General features: G+C 37.1%; 1 protein-coding gene across 11 annotated transcripts in view; it reads left to right on the forward strand.

The window, feature by feature from the left end:
* XPOT (exportin for tRNA) overlaps window positions 1–23,460 on the forward strand; it is a 38,665-nt gene that overhangs the window by 12,047 nt on the left and 3,158 nt on the right. For 7 of the 11 annotated variants that reach the window (XM_027106903.1, XM_027106901.1, XM_027106900.1 and 4 more), the window contains 18 exons: window positions 756–940; window positions 1,041–1,209; window positions 3,250–3,486; window positions 5,161–5,199; window positions 5,334–5,396; window positions 6,778–6,902; window positions 7,279–7,423; window positions 7,582–7,701; window positions 8,056–8,150; window positions 8,734–8,803; window positions 10,925–11,163; window positions 12,081–12,366; window positions 13,311–13,500; window positions 16,137–16,253; window positions 16,428–16,543; window positions 17,842–17,889; window positions 19,123–19,189; window positions 21,013–21,084. In XM_027106903.1, the coding sequence (XP_026962704.1) occupies window positions 756–940; window positions 1,041–1,209; window positions 3,250–3,486; window positions 5,161–5,199; window positions 5,334–5,396; window positions 6,778–6,902; window positions 7,279–7,423; window positions 7,582–7,701; window positions 8,056–8,150; window positions 8,734–8,803; window positions 10,925–11,163; window positions 12,081–12,366; window positions 13,311–13,500; window positions 16,137–16,253; window positions 16,428–16,543; window positions 17,842–17,889; window positions 19,123–19,189; window positions 21,013–21,084 (2,383 nt within the window). Of the gene's footprint in view, window positions 1–755; window positions 941–1,040; window positions 1,210–3,249; window positions 3,487–5,160; window positions 5,200–5,333; window positions 5,397–6,777; window positions 6,903–7,278; window positions 7,424–7,581; window positions 7,702–8,055; window positions 8,151–8,733; window positions 8,804–10,924; window positions 11,164–12,080; window positions 12,447–13,310; window positions 13,501–16,136; window positions 16,254–16,427; window positions 16,544–17,841; window positions 17,890–19,122; window positions 19,190–21,012; window positions 21,085–23,460 lie in introns of those variants that run through there. The other 4 variants (XM_027106905.1, XM_027106898.1, XM_027106899.1 and 1 more) reach the window with 3 other exon arrangements.

Here is a 23,460-nt window from a genome sequence, read left to right on the forward strand (position 1 = left end):
GAATACTTATAAATTTACTCAACGTTTTGAATTTTGTTTTACAAAGGAATTTAAACTTGGGTTTTTTTTCCGGGTGTAGGGTGAAATTAGAGTATTCAGATTTTTTTTTTAACCAGGCAAGAACTTTCTCTAGAGAAATACACAAATTGATTTTTTCCTATGAATCTATAGACAAATGTGGCCTATATTTACTACTGCTTTATAGTCAACGAGTGAGGAAAAAGCATTGCTTATGAATCAGTGCTGGGTTCTTCTGTATTCTCAGTTAGTCACATAGCCCATCACCTTAGTCTTTCTCTATTTCTGTATTACCCAATATAACTTTCTCCTTTTTCTTAAAGAATACAATGGAAATAGCTTAATTCAAATGTGTATGATAATTTGAGGTCATTGTATGTCAAATATGTTTGTAACATTTAAGTAATTGCTATTCTCTTAAGTAATTTTAAGTATTTGTATAATATTGAGAAATAACTTTTATCACATGGTTAAGATTTCTAAGCAATGTTTATTTATAGTTTGTATTTAATAAGAAATTGTGTCTGAGGAAATGAGTAGAATGGAAGGAGGAATTAGAATCACAGGTTATGATTTTAGAGCAGATAAATAGGAAATAGCGGCAGTGAATGTGTTAACAAGTCTGGAAGTTTAGTGGTGAGGAAATTACTGTATGCGACTATTATTCAGATGTTAAACATTATTTTGGGAGGTAGTCTACTTTAATTGTGTATATGGTACTTTGTTTTGTCTTTTAGGAGGCTCGTAGGAATACTCTCATAAAAGATACCATGAGGGAACAGTGCATTCCAAACTTGGTGGAATCATGGTACCAAATCCTACAAAACTATCAGTATACTAATTCAGAAGTAACATGTCAGTGCCTTGAAGTAGTTGGGGCTTATGTCTCTTGGATAGACTTATCCCTTATAGCCAATGATAGGTAAGTTAACCTATATTTTAAAAATGTAAACCTACAAAATACAGTATGTAAAACTCATGAATTTGAAAATATTGTAACAATTTTATTTCACCATTGCCAGGTTTATAAATATGCTGCTAGGTCATATGTCAATAGAAGTTCTACGGGAAGAAGCATGTGATTGTTTATTTGAAATTGTAAATAAAGGAATGGATCCTGTTGATAAAATGAAACTAGTAGAATCTTTGTGTCGAGTATTACAGTCTGCTGGGTTTTTCAGCATTGACCAGGTCAGTAAATTTATGTATAAGGTTTTGAAAATGTTAGAACAAATTAGGATAGGCAGTAATTTAAATATGCTTTCCTTTTCTTTTGCTTTTTGTTTTGTTTTTAAATGCTGGAAACTTCCTTGACGTTATAATAATGAAACATTGTATCTAGAGAGCCATAACGTTATCTGTAACATTTGCCTTGAACAATAGATTATACCAGACTTAAACTTGAAGATCTGGGATGGTACTTACAATTGTGCGTTTCTAACAAACTCTCTGTGATACTGCTGATTCATGGACCACACTTTAAGAAGCATGGCAATGCATTTTGACCTAAATTAGACTTAATTATAAATGTTATATTTTCATCACATTCATTTGAGCTGTTAAAGTTTAGCGTCAGCAGAATTAGGGCTGAATGTGGTAAATTAGTAATTTAGAAACTGAATTTGAAGGTTTTTATTTTTAATTTTACCTGTGATATTGGTAAAGAATTACTGAGAAGTCTTTGTATTGTTGATATGTCCGGAGTACAACACCTCTGGTATTTTCCTAGCTGACAAATAGTAGTGTTTTCTTACACTGCTGATAATTGTCTTATTTAGTCCCTGGTAAAAGATTTAAAATGGTGAAGGTGAAAATCTCTTTCTGTAGGAAACATCATAAGGATAATTAATGAAAATAACCTAATTTTAAGTTCTAGAATTAGTGCTGATGTGACCTTAGGCAGATTATTATAATAGCAGTTTTATCTCTTTGTAGTGCAGTTGAGGTTCAAATTAAATAGTATCAGAAAGGGCTGTTGTAAATTCTTATACATTGCATAATATGGCAGCATTAAATTTATTAGAGCATATTTACTAAATTCAGCGGTTTAGAGAGAAGGTTTTGAAACCACAGATCTCTCTTTTTTTTTTTTTTTTTCTTTTTGTGGTACGCGGACCTCTCACTGTTGCGGCCTCTCCCGTTGCGGAGCACAGGCTCCAGACGCGCAGGCTCAGCGGCCATGGCTCACGGGCCTAGCCGCTCCACGGCATGTGGGATCCTCCCGGATCGGGGCACGAACCCGTGTCCCCTGCAACGGCAGGCGGACTCTCAACCACTGCACCACCAGGGAAGCCCAGATCTCTTTTTTTTAAGCTTTTATAAGTTGGCAATGTCTACATGACTATAATCATTAAAAAAAGTTGCTTTGAAGAGTTAGTACTAATGGATAATAATAGTAGAAGAATTCAAACTCTTAAGATTTCCCAGTCAAAATGGTAGAATTGTTAGTGTCTAATGTTAGTTTAAAAATGACTCCTGGGGGACTTCCCTGGTGGCGCAGTGGTTGAGAATCTGCCTGCCGATGCAGGGGACACGGGTTCGAGCCCTGGTCTGGGAAGATCCCACATGCCGCGGAGCAACTGGGCCCGTGAGCCACAACTACTGAGCCTGCGCGTCTGGAGCTTGTGCTCCGCAACAAGAGAGGCCGCGACAGTGAGAGGCCCGCGCACCGCGATGAAGAGTGGCCCCCGCTCGCCACAACTAGAGAAAGCCCGTGAAAAGAAACGAAGACCCAACACAGCCAAAAATAAATAAATAAATAAATAAATAAAATTTAAAGAAAAAAATAAAAAAATAAAAAAATGACTCCTGGGACTTCCCTGGTGGCACAGTGGTTAAGAATCCGCCTGCCAATGCAGGGGACATGGGTTCAAGCCATGGTCCGGGAAGATCCCACATGCTGCAGAGCAGCTAAGCCCATGTGCCACAACTACTGAGCCTGTGCTCTAGAGCCCATGAGCCACAACTACTGAGCCCCAATGCCACAACTGCTGAAGCCCGCGTGCCTAGAGCACTGCAATGAGAAGCCCACGCACCGCAACGAAGAGTAGCCCCAGCTCGCTGCAGCTAGAGAAAGCTGGTGCGTGGCAATGAAGACTCAATGCAGCAAAAAATAAAAAATAAATAAATAAAATAAAAATGACTCCTATGATTGGTCTTTGACCCATACCTAAGTTTAGAGTTTTCCCTCTTAGGTGGTTGGTTTTAAATTGAAGTATTGATCATTTGTAGGAAGAAGATGTTGACTTCCTGGCCAGATTTTCTAAACTGGTAAATGGAATGGGACAGTCATTGATAGTTAGCTGGACTAAATTAATTAAGAATGGGGATATCAAGAATGCTCAAGAGGCACTACAAGCTATTGAAACAAAGGTGGCACTGATGTTGCAGCTCCTAGTTCATGAGGATGATGACATCTCTTCTAACATTATTGGATTTTGTTATGATTATCTTCATATTTTGAAACAGGTAAGTCCTTATTTTAATCTTTTTGTCCAGTAGATAATATAGAAAAGCAATAGAGAATTGGAAAATACAGGAAAAATGAAAACAAGAAAATACTCATAATTCTACACTCTAATGACATTTACTGTTAATTATTAATGTATTTTCATCTTTTTTTTTTCTTTAAACTTCTTAGCCAAAAAACAGAAATGGCCAGGTTCTAAAATTCACTAGACTAAAAAGCTTCAGAATTAGTTATAGGTTTAGGGGTTTTTTTTATTTTGAATCTGTGTTTATTTCTTTTTCTTTTTTTAAATCTTGGCTGCTTTGCACGGCTTACGGGATCTCAGTTCCCCGACCAGGGGTTGAACCTGGGCCCCAGCAGTGAAAGCGCCAAATCCTAATCACTAGACCACCAGGGAACTCCATGAATCTGTTTATTTTTATTTATTTATTTTTTTGGCTGTGTGGCATGTAGGGTCTCAGTTCCCCGACCAGGGGTTGAATCCGTGCCCCCTGCATTGGGAGCGCAGAGTCTTAACCACTGGACTGCCAGGGAAGCCCCCTCTGTTTATTTCTAAATACAGTAGAAATTTTGTTAAACATGGTTCATTTTTTTTTTTTTTTAATTATTTAATTTATTTATTTTTGGCTGCGTTGGGTCTTCGTTGCTGCATACGGGCTTTCTTTAGTTGTGGCGAGCGGGGGCTACTCTTCATTGCAGTGCATGGGCTTCTCATTCTGGTGGCTTCTCTTGTTGTGGAGCCCAGGCTCTAGGCATGCAGGCTTCAGTAGTTGCAGCATGCGGGCTCAGTAGTTGTGGCGAGCGGGCTCTAGAGCACAGGCTCAGTAGTTGTGGTGCCCGGGCTTAGTTGCTCCATGGCATGTGGGATCTTCCCGGACCAGGGTTCACACCTGTGTCCCCTTCATTGGCAGGCGGATTCTTAACCACTGCACCACCAGGGAAGTCCCCGTGGTTCGTTATTTTAATTACATATGCATCATTTCTTATAAACAATTTTTTTTTACAATTAAAAGTTTCCCCCTAGAGAGTTGCTTCCAATAATAGACCTTAAAATGTAGAAGGTATGAACCTCCCATATTATATTGATAGCATGTAGCCTTTTAAAGAATTAGTGATTTCTCATTATGACATTAGGTGAGAGCCATTCCTATTTTATTGATATTTACATAGAATTAGTTGAATTGAGTCAAGCTTAAAATAATTTTTTTCCAAACTGAGTTTAGCTTCTGTTATAAACCTAATATGTTTCTGCATGCATATTTTAAGAAATTTTAGGCAATGTGGAAAGGTATGAAGAAAGTTAAAATTGGTATCAGTATTGATAGTCCCACTGTGTATCTCATAATGGATTTCTAGGCTTTTTTGGCCTTGTTTAAAAACAAAGCGAGATCATGCTTTGCTGTTCTATAATCTACTTCTTTGCTGAATACATTTATAAGTGCCTTTTAAAATCAAATTCATCTACATGTCTTTGCCTACATGTCAAGTTACTTACTAGAAGTGAAATTGATAGATCTTAGGTTAGGTACATTTCATATATAGAAATGTACTGTCAAACTGCCCTCCAGAAAAGCTGTGTGCATGTTTGAAAAGATCTTAACTGATCAGAAAAATATTCTGATAAGCAAGTATAACTTTAGGAAAGCTAATAAATGATTGCTTTCTTTCAACAGCTTACAGTGCTCTCTGATCAGCAAAAAGCTAATGTAGAGGTAATTGACTTCTTTTTGTTTCTTTTAAACCAATAATAGAATCTACATCTGCAGTCTGCCTTGAAATGTAGCTTAATTTCAAATTATATGAAATTAAAGGAGACTGACAAAAGGTATTTTGTTCTTAATTTTAGGCAATCATGTTGGCCGTTATGAAAAAATTAACCTATGATGAAGAATATAACTTTGAAAATGAGGTAAGAATTTTGCATTGAGGAGAAATCAGTTTTAATTTTGTTTACTTACATCAAATTAATATTCCAAGTTTTGATTATCTTAAAAAATTAGTCTTGGGGTTTTGTTTTTGTTTTTTGACTGCATTGGGTCTTCATTGCTGCTCACGGGCTTTCTCTCTAGTTGTGGCAAGTGGGGGCTACTCTTCTTTGTGGTGCATGGGCTTCTTGTTGCGGTGGCTTCTCTTGTTGCGGAGCACAGGCTCTAGGCGTGCAGGCTTCAGTAGTTGCAGCACACAGGCTCAGTAGTTGTGGTTCACGAGCTCTAGAGCGCAGGCTCAGTAGCTGTGGCGCATGGGCTTAGTTGCTCCACGGCATGTGGGATCTTCCCGGACCAGGGCTTAAACCCATGTTCCCTGCATTGGCAGGTCGATTCTTAACCACCGCACCACCAGGGAAGTCCCTAGTCTTGTTTATATTGACCTCTACTTAGGTGAAATTAATGGAAACTTTCATAATCCTTCATTTTTTTGTATTTTGTCCCTCTTTAAAATGACCCTTTTAAAAACACTTTGTAGCATTGAACTTCATAAATATTGACAGTATTATTGGTGATCATATTTCACTTTATATTTAGTAAGAGTGATCAGTTGAAGCCCAGTTGATGGACCTCAGATCATAATTGTCTGTGGGAGAGTAGGAATGAGGTACTTAACCATCTCTGGACTTGTTCTGGTTAAAGACTTGTCCAGGGTTGTCAGTGAGTCAGCTTCTCATCAATCACAAGGGTTATCGGTGCTTTCTAGCAACTCAATGATGGCATGTACTGTCTAGTTGTGTGCTAACGTGTTCTGTTACCCACTTCAGGCATTCAAAAACTTCTAACTGTAAAAGAATAATGGTGATGATCACCAACACACCATGCACTTATGAAGTGCTAGGCTCATTACATATAATATCTTCAATCATGTGATATTATTGCAGTTCTTAAAGTGGACAGTGAGATACAAGGAGTGTAAATAAGATGCCAGAGTTCTCACAGAGCCCTACATGAACCCATCCTGGCTTAGACTCTTGTTTTTGTTTTTTCCCCAAAGCCTTGCATTATCTGTCCTTTGCTTAATTGTCCCTCAATAACTCTTTCCTGTTAGACTTTTGTTTTTAACATCCTCCCTATGCTATTTCTGGCTCTAGGCTTTCATGGTCTAGGGCTGTGTTCAGAAATAATTATTTGTGAGCAGGAGGGGAAAGGCTACTAAGCATAGTACATTTTCCTACATAAATAAATATTAATGAAAAAATAAAAGTGTATTAAATTTGTAAATACAAAAACTAGTGAGAACTCACCATTTTATGTGTTTTAAGATCTTTTATGTTTTTTAATGGAATTTTTAAAATATCATAGGGTGAAGACGAAGCCATGTTTGTAGAATACAGAAAACAACTGAAGTTATTGTTGGACAGGCTTGCTCAAGTTTCACCCGAGTTACTGCTGGCTTCTGTTCGCAGAGTTTTTAGTTCTACCCTGCAGTAAGTTTGTTACGCTGTTTCTAACAAGTCACCTCTTTCCTTTTCTCCCTGATGATGGTCTACCATAAGTGATTCACGTGACTTATTAATTTATGTTACTTATGAAGATCTTACGTGTATCTCTGAAACAATGCACTTGCCTCTGATTTATCTTGATTCTTGGGGGGAAATACTGCTCTTTGGAATGTCAATAAAATGGATTTCATTAGTTTTGTATACTTTTGTGATATGAATTATGTTGCCTGGCAAAATTAACAATTGCTGTGACTGTTTAATAATTAAAGAGGCTTCGGTTGGTGTCTTTTTATCCCGTGCATCACTAGTTGTATAGAAAGTTTATATTCAGATTTCACCGACATATTATATACCTTGGTAGGAATTGGCAGACTACAAGGTTTATGGAAGTTGAAGTGGCAATAAGATTGCTGTATATGTTGGCAGAAGCTCTTCCAGTATCTCATGGTGCTCACTTCTCAGGTGATGTTTCAAAAGCTAGTGCTTTGCAGGATATGATGCGAACTGTAAGTATACTAAAGATAATTTATTTTGAACATAATTTTCTGTTTTCATATAAGCTAATGTGAGTTCCTTAATTGTTAGAGCTTAATATATGTTAATACTGGGACATTTTGATGTTGCAGTAAATAAGGATAGATTTCTTAACTTTTTCCTGCTCCAGTTGGTAACATCAGGAGTTAGTTCCTACCAGCACACATCTGTGACATTGGAGTTCTTCGAAACTGTTGTTAGATATGAAAAGTTTTTCACAGTTGAACCTCAACACATTCCATGTGTACTAGTAAGTATACACTTTACTCTCAACTTTTATTTTCCGTGTGTTTCAGCTAATGAGCAGATAGTATTCTATCTTTCTTTTATTACTTTTTCCAGAGCCAGAAGCTCTCAAAAACTCTTCAACACACTGACACTAACCCCTCCTCCATTCCTTTAAAATGGAGTGTCTAGTCAGTTATTTAAAACAAATACTCGAGGGCCTGTTTGTGTGTAGTGTAGGCTTACTTTTTATATGTACCTAGTTCTTCCCTTCTAGAGCTAAAAAGTAGAATTTGGTATGAACAAAAATGTGTCATGACAATAGCAATAAAAGCCTTAAATAAGTACAGAAATAGTAAAAGTGTCTCTGTTTCTTTAGATGGCTTTCTTAGATCACAGGGGTCTGCGGCACTCTAGTGCAAAAGTACGGAGCAGAACTGCTTACCTGTTTTCTAGATTTGTCAAATCTCTGAAGTAAGTACAAAATTTCATCTATAATGTTTAATTCTTGTTTTTAAGATTGTTAAGTAAGATGTAAATTATTTTCTAAGAGCCTGTGGTAGATTTGGTCTTTTCGTCCTAAGGCTTTTGTAAAATTTTGGTGTTCCTTTTTGTATCATGATGTTACGATTTCTTTTCCTTCTCTTTAGCCAGGTACTTTGTTCATCATTAAACAGTGATTTGTTTGAATATTTTTGTATGTAACACCTGTCATCACTAATGACATTAGTTACTTAACGGTTTTACTGCTGTAGATAACTCTATGGCTTCTGTGAAATTCTAAAGATGATACTCCTTGGAAATACATTTTGAACTTAATCTGTTTTATATTGTATTGTTCTTTACTAGTACCAGCTTTTGGTATGAAAACTACTTATTCTTAGGCTTATAAAATCGTAGTTTAAAAAAATCATAGCTAGTCTGAATGATCACATGTGACTACTTTAGCACTGAACTTTTTTTTTTAGTTCTGCCTTAAAGAGGGATTTGGCATTTCCGCACTTTGCCAAGCACTGTTATTTATGTAATTGTGGTTTTCCTTTTTGCCTTTATTCAGTAAACAAATGAATCCTTTCATTGAGGATATTCTGAATAGAATACAAGATTTATTAGAACTTTCTCCACCTGTAAGTATCTATCCTTCTGAGTGATAAGTTTTCCCCAATATTGAGGCTACATATCCCTTTAGCCTTTAGTGTTAATGCCTTTGGGTGTTTTTTTTGTTTGTTTTGTTTTTGTTTTTTAAAGTGTGGATGGAGGGTGTGCAAGGGTTAGTTTTGTTTACCAAAACTCTGTTGAGATACAGTAAACAAAACATAGTAATAGAAATAGAAAGGAATCAAAATTTGACTGATAGATTTAGCAGTGTGAGCTATGGTCTGCTCTCTGTACTGTTAAATGCCAGTGAAGTGTTTTTTGGAGAAGGAAAATTCGGTTTCTAAATTATTCTCTTTGTTTAGTACTATGATCACATTAGCCATTCTCAGTGACTGCTACTGGTAGACTGAAGTTTTTCTGTGAAACTTCTGGCTTGGGGTAAAATTTAAATGCTGGTTGATCTGTATATTTCGGTGTTTATTTCACTAGACAGATTTAAGTTGAGATACTTTGTAAGCACATTTTGACTGATACATGTTTTTGTGTAAAGCAAAATACTGACCTTGACATTTTTTTTTCATTTTGATGAAAGTTATTACTAGAGCTGCCACTTGAAAAGTGTTAAACATAAAATAATATTTTGGGTTTTTAAAAAATAAATACCAGTATTCAGGGTACAAAGGTATATAATTTCATTGCTTGAAAGGTTACTAGTACATTATATGGTTAAATTATCTTTGCCTACATATTAAAGAAACATATATATTAAAATACTTCATGGGACTTCCCCTGTGGTCCAGTACGTAAGACTCCACACTCCCATTGCAGGGGGCCCAGGTTCAATCTCTGGTTGGGGAACTAGATCCTGCATGCATGCTGCAACTACAAGTCCGCATGCCACAACTAAAAGATCCCGTGTGCCACAACTAAGACCCAGTGCAGCCTAAATAAATAAATTTATATAAAAAATAAATAGGGGGCTTCCCTGGTGGCGCGGTGGTTGAGAGTCCACCTGCTGATGCAGGGGACACAGGTTCGTGCCCCGGGTCCGGGAGGATCCCACGTGCCGTGGAGCGGCTGGGCCCATGAGCCATGGCTGCTGACCCTGCGCGTCCGGAGCCTGTGCTCCACAACAGGAGAGGCCACAACAATGAGAGGCCTGTATACGCAAAAATAAATAAATAAATAAATAAATAGGGACATTCTCTTTTAAAAGATGAGGTCTTTTTTTTTAATAATAAGACTGCCACATAATTTATCTGTTTTAAGACAAGGCTTTTAAATAATTTCTGAACAGGGAGCTTTAATGTTAGAGCTAGAGGGGCCTCTGATATTTTCCCCCTCCTCCTGGCCTCTCAGACTGCATAAATGTGAAAAATAACAAACTCGGGCTTCCCTGGTGGCGCAGTGGTTGAGAGTCCGCCTGCCGATGCAGGGGACACGGGTTCATGCCCCAGTCTGGGAAGATCCCACAGGCCTCGGAGCAGCTGGGCCCGTGAGCCGTGGCTGCTGAGCCTGCGCGTCTGGAGCCTGTGCTCCGCAACGGGAGAGGCCACAACAGTAAGAGGCCCATGTACCGCAAAAAAAATAAATAAATAAAAATAAATAACTTAATTAAAAAATAACAAACTCATTAATAAAAATGGATCAATATATAGAAGTTTGCTTATGCTTGAATGAGATCTTTTTTTTTCACTTGCAGTCTTATTTTCAGATGTTCTAAAGTAACTGTTGTGTATGTGTGTGTTTATTGTGTGGTGTTTATTGTTATTTAACTCTTAAACACTCTTGAAAGTATTAACTTGTGTGGCCTTTTTCCTAACATTCAAAGCACGTTGTATACCTGATTGTTAGCCTCCTAATAATAAATAGGTTTTACAAAAGAAAACAAGTTAGAAAACTAACAGTTACATTATATGACCATTTATGAAGTCTTGTTAGGGGTAGAATTAGACCCATGATCTTTTGACCTCTAATTCCACTTGTTTTCCATTATATGATCCTGGGAAAAATTTTATAAGTACTCAGTCTTCTTTTTAATAATGAGTTGATGTGATAGATTAAATCTCCTGTCCCTCTTGTACTTATTCTCATTTAAATGAGAGGAACTGAACAAAGAAAAACTTCAATAAGACTAAATTTCATTTTAGGAGAATGGTTACCAGTCTTTGTTGAGCAGCGATGATCAATTGTTTATTTATGAGACAGCTGGAGTGCTGATTGTTAATAGCGAGTACCCAGCAGAACGGAAGCAGGCATTAATGAGGAATCTGTTGACTCCACTCATGGAGAAGTTTAAAATTCTGTTAGAAAAATTGATGCTGGCGCAGGACGAAGAAAGGCAGGCATCTCTTGCAGACTGTCTCAACCACGCTGTTGGATTTGCCAGGTGAGTGATTGCATTTAAATTTGTGAAGTGATTTTTTCAACATACACAGAATCATTTGCTTGGATTTTTCTAATTGGGCATGCATATCTATGTTTCCAAAACTAGATTGTCCAGAGAATTGTCTAAATTGTTTCTTTTCTAAATTAATTGAATTAGATTTAACTGAAGAAGGAATTAGGTCATGTAACATTCTGCATTTCTGACTTGACAGTTATCTAAATCCTTAACTCCTCTGATTTCTTTGTTATAAATTGCTTACTTATTTAAGGAGGTTAGTCTAAGTATTTATATACCAATGACATCAGGGGATCAGTTTTGGAACCTTAAAGAGAAGGTGCTGAGGCTTCTTTTTAGTTGTTACATTGTGTCCTGAAGACCACCCAAGCTGCCCTTTCTTTCTGTTTATTGGCAAATAATAACAGCATGAAAGTTATAGTGATTGCTAATTAGAAGCTACACAGAGAAATTGCTCTGCAGAAGACTTCAGTGCAAAAGCTTATGTTAAAGATGTTGTATAAATAACTTGATTCTAAGATTGTTTTAAATATAAATTGGTAGTTTACAGATTGTGTAGTATAGCCTATTCATAACAAATAGATTTTTTTTCTCTTTTCTTCATAAGTTGTCAGCAGGATTTTAGTAAAACATTTAGGTGGACTCACATTTGAGAGATTGTATTAATTACATTTCATTCATTCATTTAATTTTAACTTGAGCTCTTTCTGGAATGGTAACTGGAAGCAATAGTTTACAAATAACCATATCAGCTAAAGCTAGACGTAGCTGTGACATGGAAAATAAAGAAATGGCTTCTTTGTTTTGTCAGTTTTGTAATTTGTTGTGTGTTGTTTTTGACTACTCCATAAAACATTTGAAGAATAAACTTAAAACTAGTTACCTGATAATTGTTTATATAGTCGAACCAGCAAAGCTTTCAGCAACAAGCAGACTGTGAAACAGTGTGGCTGTTCCGAAGTTTATCTGGACTGTTTACAGACGTTCTTGCCAGCCCTCAGTTGTCCCTTACAAAAGGATATTCTCAGAAGTGGGGTTCGCACGTTCCTTCATCGCATGATTATTTGCCTGGAGGAAGAAGTCCTTCCGTTCATTCCATCTGCTTCAGAACACATGCTCAAAGATTGTGAAGCAAAAGACCTCCAGGAATTCATTCCTCTTATCAACCAGATTACAGCCAAATTTAAGGTACCACAAACCTTCAGAGCTCAGAGAATTTCCTGACTTTAAGATCTCCTGACTTCAAGATTAGATGTATTCATCTTTAGGTATATTTTAGCATTTGACCCTTGCTTTTTTTTTTTTTTTTATGAGTTTCTTGGGGGCATGGATCATAGGTATTTTTATCATCCCCAATGTCTGCAACACTGCCTGACACATAGGAAATGCTTAAAAGATGTTTTAATAAGAACAGACCTTTTCTGTTCTATGCAGCAGAAGAAAGCTATTAATCTGGTATTTTAGAAAAGCAAATAAAACAGCATTGAATAATAAATGCCTAAAGAATAAATTTTAAGCCCTGTAATTTGGGTGCCCAAGTAGTTTAAAAATAATTCAGTGTCAGTTTTATGTACAAGGAAATGTAACCTAAGCATAAGTTGGCTAATATAAATTACTAACACTTACATAGTGTTTTCTGTGTTCAAAATCTGTTCAGAGCATTTTCTTATACATTCATTTGATCTTTGTAACAACCCTAGAAGTTAAGTATTGTTTTAAGGATGAAGAGACTGAGACACAGAAGTCAAGCAATTTGCTCAAGGGCATGTAAAGCCTGAGAGTCAATCATATAAATTCATTTATAATTTAGCAGTAGAATTCATTTATTGAGAATTTAAATTTGAAAATAATCCATGGCAATATTTGATTGTGAAATATGTCTGACTCCATGTTATTTGAACCTGAATCTTGAACTGCAGGAAATGGGTTGAACTTAACGATCTTGAGGCTTTCAATACTGTTATGCTCTATAGATTTTTGTCTTAACATTGATATTTGCTAACAAAATTATGTAAATATGTGTCCTAACTAGAATCTCTAGAAAAAGGCTTTATGTAAAACACGTTTTTTCTAAGTTTCGTATTACTAATTTTCTTATTTCTGAAATAGTAATAGTTGCTTCATCTCTTCAGATACAGGTATCCCCATTTTTACAACAAATGTTTATGCCTCTTCTTCATGCAATTTTTGAAGTTTTGCTCCGACCAGCAGAAGAAAACGACCAGTCTGCTGCTTTAGAGAAGCAGATGTTGCGCAGGAGTTACTTTGCTTTCCTGCAAACAGTCACAGGCAGTGGAATGAGCGAAGTCATAGCAAATCAAGGTGGGGATGCATGCAGTGCCTAAATCGTCTAAGTACTTGTCACAGTTGTATATCTATATGAGCAAGAGCTAGTTGGAGTAAACACTAAACTTTTGAAGTAGTTATATGTTGGCCCCAAAGATGACATTTTATTACCATCAGGGTGGGAATCATTTTCACATAGAGGACCTTAAAATTAACTTGTATTCAGTTCCCATTTTCCTAAAGCAGTATTCCTTTTTTTTTTTTTAAGTTGATTTACAATGTTGTGTTAGTTTCAGGTATACAGTGAAGTGATTCAGTTATACACGTATATACATATCCTTTTTCAGATTCTTTTCCGTTATAGGTTATTACAGCATATTGAATACAGTTCCCTGTGTTATAAGTAAATCCTTGTTGTTTATCTGTTTTATATATAGTAGTGTGTATGTGTTAATCTCATACTCCTAATTTATCCCTCCCTACCTTCCTCTTTGAAACCATAAGTTTGTTTTCTATGTCTGTGAGTCTGTTTCTGTTTTATAAATAAGTTCACTTGTGTCATGTTTTAGATTCCACGTATAAATGATATCATACAATATTTGTCTTTCTCTGTCTGACTTACTTCACTTAGTATGATAATTTCTAGGTCCATCCATGTTGCTGCAAATTGAAATATTTCATTCTTTTTTATAGCTGAGTAATATTCCATTGTATATATACCCCACGTCTTCTTTATCCATTCATTTGCTGATGGACATTTAGGTTGCTTCCATGTTTCGACTGTTGTAAATAGTGCTGCTGTGAACATTGGTGTGCACGTATCTTTTCTAATTAGAGTTTTCATGTTTTCCGGGTATATACCCAGGAGTGGGATTGCTGGATCATATGGTAACTCCACTTTTAGTTTTTTTAAGGAACCGCCAGTTTTTTAAGGAACTGTCCTTCATAGCGGGTGCACCAATCTACATTGCCACCAACAGTGTAGGAGGGTTCCCTTTTCTCTACACCCTCTCCAGCATTTATTATTTGGATACTTTTTGATGAGGGCCATTCTGACCAGTGTGAGGTGATACCTCATCGTAGTTTTGATTTGCATTTCTCTAATAATTAGCAATGTTGAGCATCTTTCAATGTGCATGTCTGTTTGTCTTTGGAGAAATGTCTATTTAGGTTTTCTGCCCATTTTTTGACAGGGTTGGCTTTTTTGTTGTTGTTATTGAGTAGTATGAGCTATTTGTATATTTTGGAAATTAAGCCCTTGTTGGTCTCATCACTTGCAAATATTTTCTTCCAGTCCATAGGTGGTCTTTTCATTTCATTTATGGTTTCCTTTGCGGTGCAAAAGCTTATAAGTTTGACTAGGTCCCATTTGTTTATTTTTGCTTTTATTTCTTTTGCCTTGGGAGACTGATCTAAGAAAATATTGCTATGATTTACTTACTTGTTTGTTCATTTATTTAAGTAAAGCGCTTTTTTTTTGGCTGCTTTGTTGCTGCGCACAGGCTTTCTCTAGTTGTGGTGAGTGGGGGCTACTCTTCGTTGTAGTACACAAACTTCTCATTGCAGTGGCTTCTCTTGCGGAGCACGGGCTCTAGGCACACGGGCTTCAGTAGTTGCAGCATGTGTGCCCTAGAGTGCATGGGCTCAGTAGTTGCAGCACACAGGCTCTAGGGCACACAGGCTTCAGTGGTTGTGGCCCACGGGCTCAGTAGTTGTGGCTCACAGGCTCTAGAGCACAGGCTCAGTAGTTGTGGTGCGCAGGCTTTGTTGCTCTGCAGTATGTGGGATCTTCCTAGACTAGGGATTGAACCCATGTCCCCTGCATTGGCAGACGGTTTCTTAACCACTGTGCCACCAGGGAAGTCCCCCAGCTCTTGGTTTTATTGACTTTTTCTGTTTTTTTTTAAATCTCTGTTTAGTTCCTCTCTGATCTTTATTTCCTTCCTTCTGTTGACTTCAGATTTTGCGTGTTCTTTTTCTAATTCTTTTAGCTGGTAGGTTAAGTTGTTTTTTGAGGAAGGCCTGAATCTCTATAAACTTCCCTCCTATGACTGCTTTTGCTGCATTCTATAGATTTTCATATGGTTGTGTTTTCATTAGCATTTTGGTATTTTTTGATTTCCTCCTTTTTTTTAGTAGCATGTTGTTTAGTCTGCGTGTAGTTGGAGTTTTTTTTGTTTTTCTTCTGTGGTTGATTTCTAGTTTCATGCCATTGTGGTCAGAAAAGATGCTTGAAATAATTTCTATCCTCTTAAATTTGTTGAGGCTTGTTTTGTGTTCTAGTATGTGGTCTATCCCAGAGAATGATCCATGCGTGCCTAAAGCTGTATTAATTGGTTCTTTCATAGTATAAATAGTGTGATAGCTACTTGCCAGAATTGACCTGACAATTAAATCTTACTGGCCACTTAGCTGTTTTGAAATTTAAAATAAATGAGACTATATAGATCAACATAGAATATTTTGCTATATGGAAATCCAGAGGGCAAGATAATAAGAGAATAGTAATTTTTCAATGTTTTATGCTTAAAATTTAGGAGGCACGTTAATAAAAACTGAGGATCTTAGCAACTCTGTAATTGTTTTTGTTATGTTACTATATATGAAGTGAGAGCTTCAGGTTGCCTTTCTAGTTCTTTATGAGATTGAACTCAGTTTTTTTTTCTTTTCAGGTGCAGAGAATGTAGAACGAGTGTTGGTAACTGTTATTCAAGGAGCAGTCGAATATCCAGATCCAATTGCCCAGAAAACGTGTTTTATCATCCTTTCCAAGTTGGTAGAACTCTGGGGTAAGATGATTTAGAAAAAAAAAAAACTTCATTCCCCAACCTGTTTCCTAAGACAAGGGAGATGAAATGGGATCCTGGCCCTAACATAGACAGGATCTGGGAGTTGATTTTCACCAGTGATAAATTAAATGACTTTCTTTTTATACAAGATGAAAATCTGAATTCTCTTGACAGGAGGTAAAGACGGACCAGTGGGATTTGCTGATTTTGTTTATAAGCACATTGTTCCCGCATGTTTCTTAGCACCTTTAAAACAAACCTTTGACCTGGCAGATGCACAAACAGTATTGGTAAGCACCTAGGAGTCTCTGTTTACTTTATGTACATCTCATGTGTTCTAACTCACAATTTCTTTTTTAATGCCAGGTTGGTTATATTAGATTTCAATGCCTTTTTAAAACAAAAAAAATTTCAAATTAGAATTCATTTTTTAAAAATTGATACCTTTTGGACCTTTTGATTCTTAACTAAATCTTGATGTTAAAGTTGAATGTATAAAATCCAACTCCTCCAACTTTAACAGCCAAGACTCTTTTTCTAGGACCATGAAAGGGTACATGATACAAACATTTTTTTAAAGCTTGATTGAGTTACTAGTTTCCTGCCTCTACTTTCATTCTAAAACTTGGCTTAATGGTTTTTTCCTAATTATTAAGAGTAACTTTCGGGCTTCCCCGGTGGCGTAGTGGTTGGGAGTCCGCCTGCCAATGCAGAGGACACGGGTTCGTGCCCCGGTCCGGGAAGATCCCACATGCCGCGGAGTGGCTGGGCTCGTGAGCCGTGGTCGCTGGGCCTGTGCGTCCGGAGCCTGTGCTCCGCAACGGGAGAGGCCACAGCAGTGAGAGGCTCGCGTACCGCAAAAAAAAAAAAAAAAAAAAAGTAACTTTCTCTTCCTCATTTGATAGTTTCCCCAAATCTCATCTTCAGAATGCTTAATGTCAAGCAGTTGCCCTTTACTCACTTACCCAGGACCTAGTAAAAGCTAGATTTCTTAATTATCATGTACTGCATTAAGACAGCATTTTTGTATTTTTCTATTTTTAAAATTTTCTATCTAACCCATTTGTTCCATCTGCCTGCCTGTTACCTTTCCTTTCTCCATCACTTTTTTTTTTTGTAAATTTATTTATTTTATTTTTTTAATTTATTTTTGGCTGCATTGGGTCTTTGTTGCTGCACACAGGCTTTTTCTAGTTGGGGCGAGTGGGGGCTACTCTTTGTTGCAGTGCGTGGGCTTCTTATTGTGGTGGCTTCTCATTGCAGAGCACAGGCTCTAGGCGTGCAAGCTTCAGTAGTTGTGGCACACTGGCTCTGTAGTTGCAGCTTGCGGGCTCTAGAGCGCAGGCTCAGTAGTTGTGGCATATAGGCTTAGTTGTTCTGTGGCATGTGGGATCTTCCTGGACCAGGGATTGAACCCATGTCCCCTGTATTGGCAGGTGGATACTTAACCACTGAGCCACCCAGGAAATCATTCCATCCCTTCTTTGGAGGTAAATGTTAATGAGCAGTGGCCAGGGAAATAAAAAGAAAAGTTGTAACAGTAACCAAGAATTGACTATATTAAAATTCTTAAACTTGTTTCTCACAGGCTTTATCTGAGTGTGCAGTGACGCTGAAAACAATTCATCTCAAACGGGTAAGCTTTGTACTCCCTGCCCCTTCGTTTTCAGCTCACATGCTTATTGTTATAGTTTTTTTTTCTTAATTTATTTATTTATTTATTTATTTTGGTGGGCTTCTCATTACGGTGGCTTCTCTTGTTGTGGAGCACAGGCTCTAGGCGCATGGGCTTCAGTAGTTGTGGCACACAGGCTTTGTTGTTCTGCAGCATGTGGGATCTTCCTAGACCCGGTCTCAAACCCGTGTCCCCTGCATTGGCAGCCGGATTCTTAATCACTGCGCCACCAGGGAAGTCCCTTATTTGTTGTAGTTTTGAGTATGTCTTGTTCTTGAAGGCTATATCTTTTATAAAAGTTAACTTCAGTTCTGACTTTTTTGGATGTGAGGGGTGGGTCGAATGAAAGTAGTAGTATCCTTTATTGTCTTTCATATTTGGGGTAACAGGAAGGTTAAAATGTATGTTTGTTTGGTTTGACAAAGAGTGAGAAAAATTTTAACCAGAATTTCACGATCTAGATTTCACTACCTCGTGGTTCTTCACAGATTTGTCCAACTTCTTAGTATTACAGATTGGTTAGAACACTTTACTACTTCAGAATGTTGTACTGTCCTTGTCAGTTTAACCATTTGTATAAATTATAAGTGATTCTGGGCTCAATCTATCTGGTGTGTTGTTTGCTTTATACAGTATTTTAAATAATAATGAGTTGACTGCCAATATTTGAAAATCAGGTAGCTTTTTTTTTTTTTTTTTAACAAAAATTTCTGTCTCCAACTTCACAAAGCTAGGATGCCAACACAGGACTAGCATTCCCACATAGTTGCAGTCATCTAATGAGTCTTCCCTCAGTTGCCTAAAATAAAAGCATGACGTCTTGTTCAGAGTCTCCGTATAGCCCCCTCTTTGTTTGAACTTGAATTTTTGATTCCAAAAGAGATTTGAAGGGTTTTCAATCAAACATTTTCTCTGTGTGCTAGGGTGAGGGGTATGTGTTTTGGGGCTGCAGGAGACCTGTATAAAGATGAATAAAAAGTGCCCCAATATTTGTGGAGCTTAGAATCAGGGGAGACCAGTACCTAAAAACTCAATTGGATGGATTAAGTAAGTACTTTAACAGAGGTATATTAAACTAATACATTTGTATTAAATGTAACATGGTGGGACTAAAGATGAATGAGCAGCTTTGCCTATGAGGGCAGTCTAAGACAGCCGTTGAAAAGAGGGGGTATTTTTCTGTTTTTCTGATAGACCTTGAAACAAATGTACATTCATCGGGCTGACCAGGAGGAGCTGGCACTCTGGGCAAAGTTATGCGGTGGGTGTATGAAGACAGATCAGATGTCACATGGTAGACTTGGTAGAAAATAGTGTTATCCCGTTTAGCTAAAGCATGGAGGTAGAATAGCTAAAAACCAAAACGGAACTAGGTGTGTGTTACATGTGAAAAGTTGGTAAGTCAGTAGTCAGTGGGGTTGAATTTAGGAGAGCTAAGTGGAAAAAATGTTCACAGGGCACTTTGATATACGGGTCTAGAGCAGTTAGAACTAAATACTGATTTTGGAGTCCTCAGGTTGTAGTTTGCTAAGATGAAGTAGTAGGAATGAATGAGACTTTCTAAGACCAGGATAGAAAGAACTTTGGCTAAAGCAAGAGTCAAGAGAAAGCTAGAAGTAGAACCAAAGGAATGAAAGTTAAGGGAAGAGAGTCATGAAAGAGGAGACTAGTTGACATTGTTGGATGCTAGAGAGTCGAGGATGAGGAATAACAAACAGTAAGAATGATGTTTACAATGCAGAAGTATTTATCTTGTCCTTAGAGCTGTTATTTAGATACACAGAGAATTGAATCAAATGGAACATATTAGAAAACGTTTTGCTTCCTTGTTCTGTTTTCTCATTTATCTACCTGACTGACTTCCTCTTGAGGTTTAAGTTTACTTTTCCTCATTAAAAAAAAAAAGTATACTCCATTTTTAAGTGGTAACAGTGGGGTTATATGCAATGATGAGCAGTGAGTGGGCAGTAAGTATAGGGAGAGTAGACTAAAGGAAAAGGTGAGATATTAATGCAGGGGGAAGTACATTGAGGAGAGTTGGATTGATTTCATTTTGATAACTGTTACTTTCATTTGGACTAGATTGGAGTCATTAACATATTAAAGCCTTTAAGTCAGATTCAAGTTTGAAAGTGAAATAGCTGGGTTTTTTGTTTTTCTTTTTTTTTTTTTTAAGTATTGGATTTATTGCATTTGGTCGAGGCCACCGTCTCAGAAACAAATTGCTATAGGAAAACCGTTTTCAAATTGTATCTTAAGTTCCTTTGTAGCTGTTGAGAAGGTGTAGGGCTTAGGGGTTAGTTTGTGGAATTCTCCCTTCCCTCTACCAAGTTTACCCTTAAAAACCCACAAAACTATTAGAGTTTTAGCATCTAGCAGTACCAGCAGTTGGCAATGAAGAGCAATGGTTTTAGAAGTCAGGTGACCTGCTTTTTACTTAGTACAGACTTAATTAACAGCAAATTAGCCAAATCACCCTATCTTTCTGGGTATTGGTTTCCTTACCTGGCTACTAAATTCCTGTTTCCTAGTTTATTGAACTGGAAGGGAGAGGGGGTGTACTTTTATTGCTGTTATCTCCCGACATAGCATTTTGTTCTTTCTTGCTTGTATTTTAGTTTCTAAAGATGTTCATTATCCTGGCACTACCCACAGGCTTCCCCTTGCACACCCATAGACACCCTATAGTCCACCCAATGGTAGATTGAACCAGAAGCCCCTCTCTTTGCTTTCTCCTTTCAGTGCATGGAACCAGGCTTTGGCGTTGTGACTTCCTGCATTTAGAAGAGTATTTGTTTAATCTTTAGCACTGCATAACTAGCACTAAGTAATGTGAACGTGTCCTCAGTGCTAAGTGCTATTCTAACAGCTTTACGTTTCTTAACTCATCCAAGCCTCACAATAACTCCATTTTTCAGGTGGGGAAACTGAGGCTCAGAGAGGTTACATAACTTGCACAGGTTACTAGAAATTTGCCAGAGCCAGGATTCAAACCAAAGCAATCTGGCTCCCGAGTCTGTGTTCTTAATCACAATACCATTTTGTGTTTAAAGTATACATATGTTGTTCCAATTTAATTTTCAGGGCCCAGAATGTGTTCAGTATCTTCAACAAGAATACCTGCCTTCCTTGCAAGTAGCTCCAGAGATAATTCAGGTAAGATCTGTCCTAGTGGATTTTCCTCTTAATTAAAGAAATAGAGCTATGTAATTCAATCTAAATTTTGATTCAAGGAAGCCAAACTACATTCTCCTTGATTTACTATGTATAGGATAGCAAAAGTCCAAATGTCAGGGGGCCTATGAAATTGAATGAGAAAAAAACTGTTTTTATTTTCACTACCTTTAACAGAAATTTAATTTCCTACCATTGTGTAGGGGACAAATCACAGTAGTATTTGCATTGCCTGTGATGTTGTCACCCGTAGAAATCACAGATATTTTTATATCGCATTAGTTGTTCCACAGATCTCGAAATATTATTTATATTCATCTTTTTGAAATTATGAGTTATTAGAATATGCCACTAGACCTTGTTATCTAAATCAATAAGTCTTATTCTTCTACCACATGTCACAAATACATTTGATAACCATAATTCATTGAATTAGCTTCCTTTGTAACCCCATGTGTCACAAGTATGTTTTTTAAAACATTCTGCAAGAAGTCCAGCAGGCTCCCCCAGACTGCCAGAGGGGGCTGTGGCACACGAACCTCTGCTCTGAAAGTTTGTGCCAGGTAGTTCATTTTACACAGGCCAAGCTCACCAGTGCTTAATTTGTGAATCTGAAACCGTATTTTGAGGTAAGTGCCTAGAAAGCTATCTTACATTTTTGCACTCTTTCAGAGTGATTTTTATGATGGCATTCGATTGTTTTCTGGATGCATAGTTATCCAGACCTGTTGTCCAATAGCACATAATTCTAATGAGGTAGAAACAGATCTCACATAAGAGTAATCATAAAACTCATTTTTAGTGAATTTATGATCTCTTATTTTATGACATATCTTTAACTTGAAATTAATTTTCTCAGTTATCATTTGTTACACAAGTAAATTAGTATTTTACGAAAACAATACATTACTAATTACTCATATGATCTTAGTGCACCTCAAAAATAGAAATATACCATTCAATTTTGAATAATATCAGTAGTTTCCCAGATTGCTAAATAAAGCAAAATTATTTTTTCTTTTTATTGGAGTTTAGTTGACTACAGTGTTGTGTTAGTTTCAGATGTACAGCAAAGTGAATCAGTTATACATATACGTATATCCACTCTTTTTTAGATTCTTTTCCCATATAGGCTATTATAAAGTATTGAGTAGAGTTCCCTGTGCTATACAGTAGGTTCTTATGAGTTATCTATTTTATATATAGTAGTGTGTATATGTCAGTCCCAATCTCCCAATTTATCCCTCCCACACACATACACATTTCCCCTTTGGTAACCATAAGTTTGTTTTTGGAGTCTGTTTCTGTTTTGTAAATATGTTCATTTGTACCCTCTTTTTAGACTCCACATGTAAGCAATATATGATATTTGTCTTTCTGTGTATTATATTTCTATCTAATAATTTGCTTATAAAAGATAATGGTTCCCAGTTTTCCCTTTTTCATATGCCTTCTGACAGCACTTTTTGCACAATCCTTTTTTGGCCGTGCCAGGTCTTAGTTGTGGCATGCAGGATCTTTTAGCTGCCGCCTGTGGGATCTTTGGTTGCAGCATGCAAACTCTTAGTTGCAGCATGTGGAATCTAGTTCCCTGACCAGGGATCGAACCCAGGCCCCCTGCATTGGGAGGAGGGAGTCTTGGCCACTGGACCACCAGGGAAGTCCCTACACAATTTTATTGAAGAGAATTTTCTCTTTTTCTCTCAGTCTGGCTCCGCTCAGTTACCCTCTTACTAGATGAAAACAGCCATAGCCATGTGGTTTTTGTCCCACCCACCCTTCTGAGGCAAGAGTCAGTCTTGCCCAGGAGGCCATGTTCTCAAAAGTGAAAGCAGCCTCTCTGACAAGTATTACATTTGAAAATGCCATATAACCTTTTTGGTGAGGAACTGTTCAGGTTAATTAATTGATAAATTATAATATGAATCCTAGAGATTTGAAGCAGCCTAAATGCTCATTGATGGGTGAATGGATGAGTAAAATGTGGTATATACGTACAATGGAATACAATTGGGTCTTAAAAAAAAAAAAAGGAAATTCTGTCATATGCTATAACGTGGATGAACCTTGAGGATGTTATGCTAAATGAAATAAGCCAGTCACAAAAAGAGATGCTGCATGATTCCACTTATTATGAAGTATCTAAAGTGGTCACACTCATAGAAACAGAAAGCAGAATGGTGGTGGCCAGGGGATGGGGGCTGGAAAAAGGGGAAAAAGGGGAGTTGTTCAATAGGTATAGAGTTTCAGTTTTGCAAGATGAAAAAATTCTAGAGATCTATTGCATGACAGTTGTCTATAGTTAACACTGCTGGTACTATACACATAAAAATGGTTAAGATGGTCAATTTTATTTTT

The sequence above is a fragment of the Aethalodelphis obliquidens genome, unplaced genomic scaffold (assembly GCF_003676395.1).
Source record: "Aethalodelphis obliquidens isolate GAN/ISIS:26980383/991018 unplaced genomic scaffold, ASM367639v1 scaffold8, whole genome shotgun sequence".
Taxonomy (NCBI): Eukaryota; Metazoa; Chordata; class Mammalia; order Artiodactyla; family Delphinidae; genus Aethalodelphis; species Aethalodelphis obliquidens.